Source organism: Vipera ursinii (assembly GCF_947247035.1).
Source record: "Vipera ursinii genome assembly, chromosome: 1".
In the NCBI taxonomy this organism is placed as follows: domain Eukaryota; kingdom Metazoa; phylum Chordata; class Lepidosauria; order Squamata; family Viperidae; genus Vipera; species Vipera ursinii.
Genome location: NC_139512.1, coordinates 100,491,037 through 100,505,817, shown reverse-complemented (window position 1 = coordinate 100,505,817; position 14,781 = coordinate 100,491,037). Strand labels below are relative to the sequence as shown.

The window sequence follows — 14,781 nt, the reverse complement described above, 5'->3', positions numbered from 1 at the left end:
CAAGCAAACAATCAAGCTTAGAGAGCACCAAGGACCCCACAGTTCAGCCCTGAGCTTCAAATATTCTCTTGTAATGCAGACGTAGTATGACCCTTCTTCCTTCTTGGGTATTCCTTTGAAGGCAAACTTGCATAAAACAGCACATTTAAAAACCAATTATTTATAATTTACAGAGAATTTTAACACGAAGGACATTTCTGCACAGTAATTTATAGCATCTTCTGGGATCATCTACTCTTATTCAAAATGGCAGTAATGCGGGAAAGCTTTACATCACTTTGATAGTAGCTGAGTGATGCTGGGCAAATGTTGTAAGTCACTAGCGTGCAAATCATCAAGCAAAAAAATAAAAATAAAAAATCCCAGTGTATCAGGCTATTAATGCTCTGCAACTATGCAGAAATGGGATATAATGATGCTTGGTTTATCCATCATCTAGTTTTATCCTGAATATCAAGTATAAGCCCCTAGTTTCTTAAGATTTTCACAATGCTGTTAAGTTCTGTGTCAGTTTTTGCAAAACTTATTCTGACTTTGTTTCATCTAGATTATAGCCAAACATACTCAGGCTGAAGTGTAATTTGACAAGATGTGATAGAAACCATCAGTGTAAAAGCAAGATAGCAAACAATGAGCTACCAGTGAGATGAGCAAGATTGCTTGTTTCCTTTAAAAAAATATTAGCAATCTTTGCCAAAATGAAACCACCTGTTTTTTTTAATTAGACAGAGAAAAAGATACTTAGATGCCCCAATCTGTGTCACTGCATGGGGAAAAATTCCTGTCACTTCACATCCAATGGCAATTCATCAAACTGCCAGGAAACAATAGAAATTGCAACCTAATATATCTTGAAAGTCCCAGCTGGGAATGAATGAAGCAACCAATCAATTATGGAGAATTCTGGCTACCAGGCCAGATGATCAACTGATATTTTTCTGGATGGGGTGATACTGAAGTACAAGGAATGTACAAATTGACCTTGAACCAATTCAGATTTTGGAACCTTTGAAAAAAAATGCACCTCTTCTACTTAGACTTCCAAACTGATTGGGAAAATCAATTTAGACTTTCACTTCTATTAGGAAAGAAAAGCACAAAAACTTGTTAAATTTCCAAATTAGGATTTATTCTTTCCAGATTGATTCACAAATATCCAATATCGATGTGCAACACTTCAAATTTGACCCACAAGTCATGTTTTTTGAATCCATAGGAGCCTGAATGCAAACTCAGTGTCCGTTTGTAAACTCATTTAGGAAGCAATCACATTTGTTCTCAGGATTGTGTGATTGCAGCGCAGGTTTCCATGCAGCAGCTGCACAATCCTATAAAAATGAGGCCATTTTTAAAGAATCACAGGAAGGTGTCATACTCTTGTGTGATCCAACAAATCTCTTCTTATTCAAATCCAGATCACTGGACAGTCTTAACATCTATTTAACTTTGATATTTCACATCCCTTCAGAGATTCAGCTTGGAAATTTGAATCAAATCACTACATCAACTGAATGGCCTATGAAATATCTTTTGCATGCTGTAATTTCTTCATTTTAAGATATGAAAGGTTTTTATCTCTTAGCAAAATGAACAAAGAAATCTGTCTAAACTGTACTTCTTATATAATGATTAAATTGTATTGATCGTTTGCTGCCCTTGTATGTTACTAAAAATGAACCACATCAGTCTATGTAGGACAAGTTTTGCTCTTAATACATAAATACACTGAGAAAAATGAGAACATTTTTTTTCTTGGATTGCTTTTTGCATTTTTTACAGGACTAGGTTAATGCAGTGAACCTAAGCTGCACTCTTGAAGGCAAAAGCTGAAGAAAAGTGCATAAAAAAAACTATGTAAAATTATTTTGTTTTCAAAATCTTTGGAGGCCGTAGCAAGGGAGACAAAGAACACTGTTGCAAGATTTCAACTGGGCACACAACAGAGAAGTTAAGCTTGGTCCTAAAAGCAAAAATCACAGTCTGTGGAAGTGACCTCTTTTTACACAATCCTCAGTGTCCTAGCAACTCGGTGACTTTTGTATTTCGCTTTCTTAGGATACCAATTTCATCAGGATCCTCATCCTTTTGCTCTGTGGATACCATATTTCCATAATCGCAGTCCACCGGCAGCTCCCCTTTGACTACCTCTTCCGTTTCGCTGCAGCTATCAGAGAAGAATCCTGCATTTTCTGCTAGAACAGCAGGATCATCCTCTTCATAGTGGCAACAGTAGCACTCCTCAAAGTTATGGCCAGTCCCACTCTGAGCACTGAACGTGGTCTGCTGGTTCTTCTCAGGTCCTGCTGCAGAGCCATTGTTCGCTATGGCAAGAGCAGATAAAAGAGTTTCACTATATAAACAGTCCTCACTGTCCAGAAACTCCATTCGCTCAGCTATCTCTTCAGCAGAAGGCTGGCTTGGATCTGGGCAATCTACCAGAATGGTGTCCTGTCTGTGCCTGAAGCAATCAGAATTATCATAAACAGGAAAGGTCTCTTCTGGATAACCTTAAGACATAAAATGAACTGATCTTAGATTATGCAGTGAATCCAAACAACTTATTCCCAATATTATCAGAATTTCTGATAAAAGTTTCCGGACTTTGGGAATTTGGGGAAGCCGTGTGGTAAATGCATTTACCCAACATTAAATTGCAGTCACATTTTCTTTCAAGCCAGTGTTGCTGGAATTCTAGATAAACACAGCTTACTTGGAGTCAGGAGGGCCAGCTTGGTGCAGTGGTTAAGGCACCGGGCTAGAAAGTGGGAGACCCTGAGTTTCAGTCCCACCTTGAACATGTGGGTGACCTTATGCCAGTCATGCTTTCTTAGCCCTAAGAAGCAGGCAGTGGCAACCACTTTTGAAAAACCTTGCCAAGATTAGCCCAAGTAGTCGCCATGAGTCAACTATCTATTGGAGACATGCAATGTGGTACCTGTAGACACTTCACTTTGCACCTGCAAAGTGCCCTTTTCACTATAAAGGGAGTAAATGGTAAGGTATGAATCTGAGCAAGCTTCACTCTAACCTTCCCAGTCTTCCATATAAGGAGCCTCTTCTGCTTCTTTCTCCGGGGAGATGCTGTCAATGAGTTTGCCTTCTTTCATGACTTTAGTAATTTCCCGGAGTTGTTGAAGAAGTCTTTTCTCCTGATCAGTTGTGACATTTGGGGACCTGCTGTGGAATAGGAATTAAAACACACCCAGTAGCAGTGTCTGGCAATATTTATACATATTTTTAATGGAATGGTCCAGGTGAGGGTTCCTGGGGGGGGGACTCCACATTCCATAAGTCTTTGCGGGCAATCTCAATAACAAAGGGGAAAAAAAGAGTGTTCACTGCAATTTCCTTCTTGGGAGAAGGAATGATTTACAGAAAAAAATATGTGAGGTTACATAGTGACATAGTATGTTTTAAATGCTCTCACAGAAAGGGCACTGAAAATACTGATATCTTGGTGTAACATCTACTATGTCATGCAACGACTTGAATCAAGATAGAAGGTAAGTCACAGTTTCCCAGATTCAGATGCCAGAGAAAACTGATTAGTTTTAGACTAGAAGTGGAAACTTCTGTTTTTGTCTTGTAGCATGTGAAATTGAGGAGGAGAGATGATGGCCCAAGTTTCATGGTAGCTTATTTTGAAACAGGAAATCTTGGTTGGTTAGTTTAAACTGACCTCCACAAACATACTTTAGCCACAGAGTGGTCTAATTTTAAGGAGAAAAATAAATTTTACTCAAACTTTGATATGATACGGATTGTAACATTTCAGCTGTTCTAGATTCAGCCCAAATATAATTATTACAATGACCAACATGTAAAGCAATTATATTGATGATCATTTAAATATTTCCCATCCTCTGAAATCAGACTACTCTGGCTTCTTATAGTCCAAAATATCCCTAAATCAGAATTAGGATGAAATCTGAGCATCCCGGCAAACATGGCTAATAGCAAGAAGTGGTGGGAGTGGCAGTCAAGTACGGTAGTATCTGGAAGGTCACACTTTGGTTGTCACCTGTACTACTAGTGCAAGGAAAGGTCTCTGCTACCTTTCCATCAGCACAATTCTGTTGAAAGAGGTAAAAGATGAGAGAAACAATGGTACTAAAAAAGGACAAGGGACTAAAAAAGTACTGACTTAAAATAATGTCCCAAATATTTTACTGAGGGTCTATTTTTTCATTTATTTAGTGACTCACATTATTGCTAAAGAAAATAATGACACTAAATAATTATATAGTAGACCCAAAGGCATTGGCCATTGGGAAATAAATGGAACGAGGGACCTTTTACATGTGTTCATCTCTTGAGTGACTTACAATTTTTATCGTTTTCTCCCATGCTAATTAAATATCACAAGAAAGAAGAAAGCATTCAGAATGCTTGTCCAACTTTTTCTCAAGAAATAATAATAATAAAAAAAACCATCACCATGCCACATAATGGGATGGGGTACAAATGAAAATGCGGCTCAGAAGCTGTAGATTAGGGTGAAGAACTCAAATTCAAGTTGTGATATAGTGAGGAATGACCATCAGAGTCAAAAGAGCCGTGGGCCCGCTAGGGGGACTGCTGTCATCTCAACTGATTATCCCCCATCCCAAATGGCATGGCTGTTCTTAAAAATGGCTACGTGGGACTCATTTCTGAAAGGAAATGGAATGATAAGCGGTTTTGCTTCATTTTGAATATTGGTTTTGCTATTTCATCTAGAAAGGGAATGGCATAAATAAATCTGTTTCAAGACACTGTAACTTAGCATTTGGTCAGGCAGGTGGAAAAGATGTAGAAAAGAGTAATTTTGACTGCTCAAGAGAGCCTCCCCTTCACCTCTTCTCTGACCAAGCCATCACTGACCATTTTGCATGTTAGTAAGTTGTCTTCTTCTTACCCTTTCCACTTTGTAATATGTTTGAAGCAATTCATTTTGTCATTGGCATCTTTCCTTTGCCTGAGGGCATTTTGAGTTTTGCTTTCCCTGTTAGCATTTCTATAAATCTGGTCCACCTGTCTTGTTGCAGTCTTCCTTGGTGGTTTCTCCCTTTTTCCCCCCTCACCTCTTATATATGTCTGTAACCTTCACCAACTATTTGTCCAGTCTTATTGTTTTTTTTAAAAAAAATTGTCTCCCTTTTTAAAACACACACACAAACTTTGGGATTGTTTGCACTTGCACTTTGAAAGAATTCCCTCTACTGTAATTTTGGTTCTCTTCCAATAGATTTTTCTGCCATGGAATTCTGTAAGTTTATTAAAATTGTTTTCAATTGCATTATAGTACATTAGCTTGTAATTCCCACTATATCTTCCACATCAGTTCAGATTAAGTCAAAGACAGCTGATCCTCTGAAAGGAGAGAGAGAGAGAAACTTAACATTTGAAAATGTGAATTGGCCCGGTCTGTATGTAAGTATAAAAACTGAGCGTTCAACAAAGAACAGTACCTTTCACAGTTGGGTCCCACTCTGTTGATTATTTTTTCCATGGCTTGTTCGGTCTCTCTCAGTTTATCTTGAAGCTGAGCAAGTTCATAGTCAGCTGTAATATAAACAAAGTTCCAGGAGGTGTCACTAGCAGCAGCTGAAACAGTTCAGTCCACTAAACGAGCATGGATTGTCTTAAATGTACATCAAGAAAAAATGGAATTTGTTCTAAACCATGAATGCTAGTAAGCAGACCTATCTTTTATTCTTTCCAAACAGAAAAAGAGGGGGAAAGGATTATCCCTAAAGCCAGAAGCATCATATATGCTGCATTCAATTTTTCTTCGCTGTCTGATTTTTATTGCCTAAAGAAAGGCAAGGCTCTATCATGGTTAGAAACATAATCTAGTGACACATATAATATTCAGCAAAAGAAGAAAATGAATGATTATTTTGGATGAGAAGAAGGAGAAACAAGGTTACAGCCTGTCTCAAGAATAAATCTCACTGGCTGGGGTAAAATTTATTTTAAAACGTATATGTCTAGGACTGCGTGAAAAATAAATACAGTACAATCAGTTAAAAAGATGGGGATTCATTCTTTGTAAAATATATAAAGAATAGAAGTACAGTAAAATGGTTTATACTATGCTTCAGGAAGCAAAGAACATTTCTACTTGTATATACAGTAGAAGAGTTCAGACATATTTAATACACACACACACAGAGACACACATTTTTGGACTGGGAGGCCCTTCTGACATTTATTCATGTTTTAGTCATCTCGTGAGTGGATTATTGAAATATTCTGTACATGGGGTTGTCTTAAAGACCACTCAGAAGCTATAGCTGCTTCATATATAGTGGTGTGGGAAGTAATGGGCATGCCTTGGTCTGCCCAGGTGACACCACTGCTCTGCAAGTTGTACTGGTTGTCAGTTGACCTTCTGATGCAATTTAAGGTGCTGATTATCACTTATAAAGCTCTGCTTGGCATGGGACTGGGTTATCTGAGGGACCACCTCTCCCTAGTTACAACAGCCCACCACATTAGATCTGGAGGAAGGCATGTTGTGGCCCCCCAATTAGGTCAGTTCCATCTTTCTGATGTTCTGGAAGTTCCAGGCATCGGGGTCCTGAAAACCAGAGACGTGCTTATATGGCCCCACTAGTAAGATGGATATACTCATTCTCTCTTTCTCCCTGTATATATTTTTACCTTTAATTTACTTTTTTAAAACGTTATTTATATTTTTTAATGTTTTGTTTTATAGCTCTACTCTTCTTTATTTATTGTACACCAGCCAGAATCATTTCTTGTTAGATAGGTGACTATATAAATTTCATTAATAAATATAATTGGAGTGGGTATACTCTGGGTTCCTTTGATTAATCAGGTTCATCTATCGGGACCCAGCATCCCCCCAGACATTCTATAGCTCCAACCCTGATAATATTGAAGAAGGCTCTGAAAACCTGGTTATTTCCCCAAGCCTTGGGCTAGGGTAGATGCTAAGTCCCTGTGTAGAATTTTGTTGAGGGATTTTCTGGATTTTATTTTATTTTTTACTTCCTTATTACTGTATTGACTTTTAGCATAGTAAGCCTCTCAGGGTCTTTTAAGCCACACAGATAAACAAATTCTATCTCAAATCTGAAATGGTACTTACTGATCTTCCGGTTTTTATTTCCAGGTGTTGAAGGAGGGCATTTGTGCTCGGCTGTTGAGATCATCCCTTTAGAGGAAAGCTATTAATTGGAAGAAAAGCTACTATTGTAGAAAGAGTGAGAATAGCATCTTTAAAAAGCCTCATGAGAATGAGAAAAAGGCCAGTTTAACCATAATTAGAAACTATTATTTTAATTATATCAATGAATTGTTGATATTGTAAGTCTTGGATTTAGTAACTCCATTTCCATCCCCTTTCGTATACCAGGAGAAGTCATAAAAATCTTCTTCCAGTTTTAAGATGACCAAACTGAGGAATCTCTGGCTTAAACTTATAAATTAACAAATGAATTAGCCTTGAAAAACATGGTTTGATCCTAGTTTAAAATCACATTCTCAAAACTCAGTCTTAAAAGGTCCTTTTTTATATTTTGGCAAGTATTTCTGGTTCCTTGTTATGCTTAAAGTGAAACAAAGACTAAGCAACAGATTACGTATTTTATAGTGCTACTTGGCAGAATGGCAGAAAGTATATTGCGTAGTCAGAAAGAATATGAATTTTTCCCCTTCTGTCCCATATTTCCAAACTAATTGGTTGCAGTGTGAGACAATGCCTGAAAAAGTACCCATGTGTGCAATATCAACTATTCCATAAGCTCCCAATTACTAGAATCTTCCTACATGTCCTTGGAAAGGTTCCTCAGAAAGAGCAAGAGGTTGCCAAAAGGAAGAGATATTTCCATTGTAGGATTGTCATTTCTGATTAGGCAATACTGGATGCCATCCTTAAATGAACAGTTTCAAATTCCGTTAAAAAAAATGGACAAACATTGGCAAAACTTGACAGAAGCCACTGAAATTCTATTTACCAAAATGTTTTATGCAAAGAATATAAAGAGAAGGGGGAAAATAACTAGATATTCTGATATTTGTCCTTAACTTTTGCAACATTTCTACAGAGAGCATCAGTTTCAGCTTTAAATCCTTGCTTATTTATTTTCCTTTAAATGGGGGAGAATATCTGGCAGTTCAAAGGCTGAACTCTGAACATCAGAATCTGTCATGTGCTGGCTGTTTAACTGCTCTTAAATAGCACCAATTAGGTTCCACAATGACAGAAGCAAAAACAATTGATGGAATGTATCTGTCTATTGCTCAGCCATTTCTTCTACATTTCTTCTATAATTTTCTACAGGGGAAAAATAAATATTGTCTTTACCATAAAGATTCCTGTAATGTGACCTCAAGACCCACGATTTGCCATGTACTTTCTTGACACAAGAATTAATTTAAGGGTGAAGATAAATATCTTACCTTAAACAGAATATATACGATGTATAGCAGGATCCCAAATCCATATATTGGGATGACCTGTCCCACAAGACCTCTCCCAGTACCACTGCCTCCACTTCCTCCGCCACCTCCGCCCTTGGCTTTGGCAATAGCCTCAGCAAGGTGAGATCTTGGAAACTGGGAAGCAGGTGGTCTGACTTCTGGAGACATCTGGGGACGTGCTGTTGGAGGAAAGTAGCCACTGCTTTTTCCTGAAAAAGATCAAATCATAAAGATGTATTCAGTAAAGAAAATGAACTTAGCAGTGGTTAGAATGGAGTATTTGCAGGCTGACTCTGCTCACTGCCAGGAGTTTGATCCTGAGCAGCTCAAGGTTGACTCAGCCTCATCCTTCCAGGGTTGGTAAAATGAGGAGCCAGATTGTTGGGGCCAATGTGCTGACTCTGTAAAACGATTAGAGAGGGCTGTAAAGCACTGTGGAGCGGTATATAAATCTAAGTGCTATTGCTAAGAGCTATTAATTAAAGCAAATAGTCTTGTCGATCCATCTATAATAGGACACTGTTTTTATTTACATCCTAATCAATAGGTGAAATCCAAATGTTAACATGTCTGGTTACATACTGTAAGCTAAATGGAGCCATTGAATAGAGTCTTCATAACAGTCTTTCCAAATGATAATGACTCCATGAATTGGTAACACATATTTTGAGCTGACAGTAGATAGTTTAATATATCTGGGAATGCTTAAAATTGCAGTAATAAGCTATGATACCGATAGCTTGTTTAAAACAAATGTTCGCAATTTACATGAAATACTGCTGTTCTCCTTAGGTAGCAAAAAAAGTTAAAGTTGAAAAGTTGGAAGAAAAAAATGTATTGAACTAACATTTTTAAATAAAGAAAAGATACATTAGCACCCCCAGGTATAGAAGTATATTTGCTTCTTCCCCTTATTCATGAAGATGAAAACTCAAATCAACAATAACCAAGCCAATCAGATCAGTTAGTTTTGCAATTTACAGATAGCCCTTGACTTATGACTGTAATTGAGCTCAGAATTCATGGTCGTAAGTCATGGTTCTTGTTAATGGGTCACTCCATGATCAATTTCATGACCTTTTTTGTGGTGGCCATAAAGTGAATGTAGTGGTCATTAAACGAACCTGTTTTCTTCAATAGTTGTTTTTTGACAGAAACCAAAAGTAAACACCAAAAACCAGCAACCCCCCCCCCCCGCTAAAAATCAGTCATGTGACCATGGCATGCTGCAAACCACCATAAATGCATGCTTGTTTCCAAGCACTCAAATACGATCATGTGACTTGTGGCAATTAGAACTCTGGACCTGGATGTAAATAGCTCTGGGGAGATCTATCATAACTTCAAAGTGTCACTAAGCAACCAGTTGCTAAGTCAGGATATGTATATACATTTTAAAATATAAATAGAATTATCCAGAACTTGTCAAGGGCAGGCATTGAAATTACATTTTAGGACATTTTCAGGTTTCCCAAGTTATGAAAATTTTTATCAACCATTAGTGACACTGGAGAAACTTGAGAATAGTTTGGCAATGACCATCAAGGTTTTCAGGGTTGGACAATTTCAGCATTTTTTGTTTGTTTTTTGTGTTAATAGTTTTGTTGGCAAGATTTCAAAAGCCGTTTGCCATTATCTTCTTCCTAGGGCTGAGAGAGTATGGCTGGCCTAAGATCACCTATCGGAATTTGGGCCTAACGGAAAAATAGAACTCATGGTCTCATTTCTAGCCTGGAGTCTGAACCACTACACCAAACTGGCTCTTTCCAGTTTATGTTGAAATTAGTATGCATTTGAGAATGTGCTCAGAAACTTTTGATGTTGATTACTATAGATGCACAGGAGTTCTTAGCTTAATTTGGCACTTACCCTTTGAATTTATAGCTACTTAGAACAAATTAGGCCTGAAATGATAAAACCGCAGTTAGGTCGCCACACAGTTGAGCTGATTTTTGTTCATAAATTCCCCCCCCCCCCAAATAAACCATAATGTTTTTCAGTATGATTGCCATTAGAGAAATCTATTGAGACAAGACAGGTTTGCTGGTTTTCCATATTAACAGAATAACAAAATTGGAAGGGACCTTGGAGGTCTAACCCAACTCCTGCTCAAGCAGGAGACCCTATACCAGGGGTAGGCAACCTTGGCTCTTTTATGACTGGTGGACTTCAACTCCCAGAGCAGGCTCAGGAATTCTGGGAGTTGAAGTCCACCAGTCATAAAAGAGCCAAGGTTGCCTACCCATGCCCTATAACATTCCAGACAAATGGCCGTCAAATTTCTTCTTAAAAACTTCTAGTGATGGAGCATATACAGCACAACTTCTGGAGGCAAGCCATTCCACTGATTAATTGTTCTGTCAGAAAATTTCTCCTTAGTTCTGGGTTGTACCTCTGTTTGCTAAGTTTCCATCTGTTTGTTTTTTTGTTCTGCCCTCTGGTGCTTTGGAGAATAGATTGACACCCCTACTTCTCTGTGACAGCCCCTCAAATATTGGAAGACTGGTATTATGTCACTGCTAGTTCTTCTGTTTGTTACACTAGACATATCCAGTTCCTGTGACCATCATGTTTTAGCCTCCAGGCTCCTAATCAATTTTGTTGGCTCTTCTCTGCACCCTTTCTACAGTCTGAGCATCTTGTTTGTATCGTGGTGACCAGAACTGGATGCAATATTCCAAATGTGGTCTTACCACGGCATCACTTCACGTCATCTTGATACTACCCCTCTGTTGATGCAGCCTAGGAATGGACTGGGGTTTTTGGTAGCTGCAGCACACTGCTGGCTCATATTTAAGTGGTTGTTCACTAGGGGCCTCTAATTGTTACTGCTGCTGGTATGCCGTTCAAAGATATTTCCAAATGTGTAGAAGAATCTTCTTCTAAAAAAATCTTGTAAATACTGCATAAAACCAATGAAAGATTGGTAAGAATTATTAGTTAAGAATTCTGGAGAAAGTTAGTACTTATTAATCTCCAATGATCTTGTTGTACATTATCATTTATGCAGTGCATTTGATGGGAAATTTCAGCCAAACTAATGGGTTTCCCCATTTACAAAACTATAATTCTATCGAATACTGACATATTCAAAGCATAAATAACTTGAGATACTTTTATCCACTTAGGTATACAGATTACTGGAAGATTAAAAGAAAGGAAATAACCACATGTTCAGCGAATTGTTGATTGAATTGAGTGTTCTTCAAATGTTCTGATTGTGGGTCTCTTTTTTAACCTTTATATTTTGCAGCCATGTTTTATTATCTAATTAAAATTACTGATTCTGTAATAACTAAAAACAACTCAAGAAGAATGCATACACATTTTATATCCATCTGCCTATGCAAATATTCAGATCTTGAAGTTCTTTAGTTTTGGAAAAGCATAATAAGCAGTATCTCATCAAAATTGGTGCCATTCAAACAGACCAAGAAACATATATTGTTAACTCGCCCAAATTAAATACAAAAAAATATGAAATAAAAAGGTGAACTTGCTTAAATAATGGCTTATGGAAATGTAACTGAAATAGAAATATTATTGAATTTCTGTTGCAATGAAAAATATTTACTGCTTCCATTTCGGTAGTAAAAGTGTGACTCTAAAAATGACATGAGGGAGTAATGATATGGTGGTGACATCTAAGATTCAAAGGGTGCAGATAAGCTATATTAAAATACAAGCATACATGATTTGGGCAGCAACAGTAAACACACTTTAGAATAATGGCAGTGATGCATGTCCAGTAAAAAAGGGTTGAGGAAAACAGTAAGTAGGAAAACACATTGTGGGTCATTTGAACAATCTTTATATTTATTTATATTTAATATAAAACATCCAAAATATTGTATAATCAGCAAATAATAATGGACATGAGAACATAACATGTATGAAAATAACTGTGATCATTACAAAAAGCTAAGAAACTAATGCAATGGAAGATAAAACAAGTGCTTATGAATGAAATAATTCAAAGAAATGAAATAAAACAAATTTTCTTAGAAATATATTTTGAATTTATTGCTATGTTAATCCCATTTTAGGATCACAAACACTGAGATAAAATACTGTAAATGCAAGTGTATGGAATTAGTTTAGTAGTAATAATTGCTTTGTTCACACTTCCTATAATGTAGTTTACAGAAGATTTTGAATGTTGAACAGGCACAAAGAATACAGGAAAAAGTTCTAAGTAATAACATTTTATCTCTACAGCCCAAAGACCTAAAGTAATTCACAGATCAAACTGGTAATTTTATTTAGCTCGGACTAAAACTCAACTGTACCAATTAGAGTGGCACTGCTTCAAACAATGATGAGACAACCAGTGAAAAGGTGAATTCTTCGGTCCTCTCCTCCTTTACATCTTTATGCTAGTCTAGAAATTCGTAGGCGCCTTTGGTAAAAAAAATATATAACTGGCAGACTTTAATAGCTTTGTGAAAAATGACTAAAACTAAAATGTTACTTTGTGAGAATCACAGTTTGTTCACTCCTTAGCCCCTTTTGACAAGAATCCACAGATTAACAGCGTACATTTTCAAATGTATTACCTACTCTAATATTTGAGCTTGCTGCCCCAAAAATGCCACTGCAAAAATTAAGAAGGGCAACATCAGTCCTTCTATCCCAGGGGTAGGGTAACCTCGGCTCTTTTATGACTCATGGACTTCAACTCCCAGAATTCCTGAGCCAGCTATGCTGGCTCAGGAATTCTGGGAGTTGAAGTCCATGAGTCATAAAAGAGCCGAGGTTACCCTACCCCTGTTCTATCCCAACCTAAACAGGATATGTTGAGCCTGCAACTTCCAGGTTTCCCAGCCAATCTGGCTCGCAGTTTGGGGAATTAAAGCAAATCTGAAGATTTGGAAAAGAGGCGTGACTAGCTGAGGGCTATATATAGAGATGGCTTTGCAAAGAGCCTTATAGGGATACGTATGGTTGTGCCCAGAGATACAACCACACCTGCTATTCTTTCTCACCTCGCACTTTTTCAGGATTTATCAAAGATACAGTTCAACATTAATCATTTTCCCGAGGATTATTAACTATTGTTCAATATAAAGCGGGGATCCACTGTTGTCTGTATCCTTCCTAGACGCCTAACCTCTGCAGCACAAGGCGACATAGAGGGCGACCGTCTTCCGTGCGGCTTCCTTCGCAAATGCTAGGAAAAGATCCAGAGGAGCCGCTCCGGGGAGCCCTGCAAGCTGCCTCTTACCCTCGGGCGTGGCGGTGGACGGGGCGACACTGGAGGGCTCCGGCTGCCTCCAGCCCCGCGAACGGAAAAACTTCGGTAGGAGCAGCGACACGCACAACACTAAGCAAGAAGCCAAAGCCACTTTCCGGAACGTAGCATACGCCATGGCAACAACTTCGCGCTGGCCACAACCGGAAACGGGATCGACCCGGCCTATTTCCCTTTAGCGTCACATCCACCCGCTTCTCCCTGCAGCACTAAGCACGGCGCTACCATAGAGTTCAGGGTCGTGAGAGAAGCGTGCCTTTGCTGCGCTTGCGTAGGAGCCCTGGCCGTGCGCGCGCGTGCACCTTCGGAAGACACGGCGAGGCTTTTAGTTGTCCACACAGGACCTGCCAATAGAAAACTGCTGCTGACTCGAAAAGGCGGGGATATAAGCAATCGCTCTGCTATGATTGGGCCGCCGTTGTAGCGGCAGCACTTGAAGAAGACTCCGGGTCTTTGGACTCTTAACTAGAGTTAAAGCTGGTGCTCCTGCTCCTGCTCCTCTGCAAAGGTTGCTCTGTCCAATTGATGGGTGCCCCGCCTGTTGTGACCGATTGGTGGCAGCACTCACCACTTCCCCTGCCTGGAGCTGAAACCGTGCAGATATTTTATTTATTTATTTTTATTTTATTTATTTATTTACTTATTCATTCATTCATTATTTATTTTTTTTAGAAAATTTATATTGCAAATGAACAGCTGTCTGCAAGGAGTATAAATCTTTCCATTTCCCCACCATCCAGTCAGAGCTGAAGAAGCTTCTTGGATGAGAGGTGAAATGTCTTCAAAGAAAAACAAGAAAGTCCAGTTGCCTGGTGAAAAAGCACCTTTGAGATAACTATGACCTGGATGACTGAGACTTTCCATAGAAACCTGGTCTCTTGTTTTTGTTCTCTGGTATACCTGATGGGGTGAAAGCAGAGCCAAGCATGAGAAGTCAACAGATCAAGCAACTTATAATAATAATAATAATAATAAACCTTTATTGTCAAAGTACAACATGTGTACATTGAGATTAGCTGAGCCTCCCCCCCCCCCCCCGTGCTCTCTCCCCCCAACACACAGTGACAACAAACCCTCCATCCCACCACACTATGTGA

The 14,781-nt window shown here is 38.5% G+C and overlaps 1 protein-coding gene across 3 annotated transcripts; it reads right to left on the bottom strand.

Moving 5' to 3' along the window:
- Positions 1-1,113: 1,113 nt before the first annotated feature.
- On the bottom strand, positions 1,114-13,869 carry RIC3 (RIC3 acetylcholine receptor chaperone). 3 transcript variants are annotated; one of them, XM_083348364.1, is made up of 6 exons: positions 13,658-13,869; positions 8,413-8,642; positions 7,100-7,178; positions 5,451-5,544; positions 3,029-3,177; positions 1,114-2,507 (listed from the first exon to the last, which is right to left on the bottom strand). In XM_083348364.1, exons 1-6 carry the CDS (start codon positions 13,800-13,802, stop codon positions 2,011-2,013), a joined length of 1,194 nt encoding a protein of 397 aa, XP_083204490.1. In that variant the 5' UTR covers positions 13,803-13,869; the 3' UTR covers positions 1,114-2,010. The 3 variants fall into 3 exon arrangements, with proteins under 3 accessions (XP_083204490.1, XP_083204492.1, XP_083204491.1); XM_083348366.1 differs by having other exon boundaries at positions 1,114-2,321; XM_083348365.1 differs by having other exon boundaries at positions 3,029-3,174.
- Between the last annotated feature and the right edge of the window lie 912 nt (positions 13,870-14,781).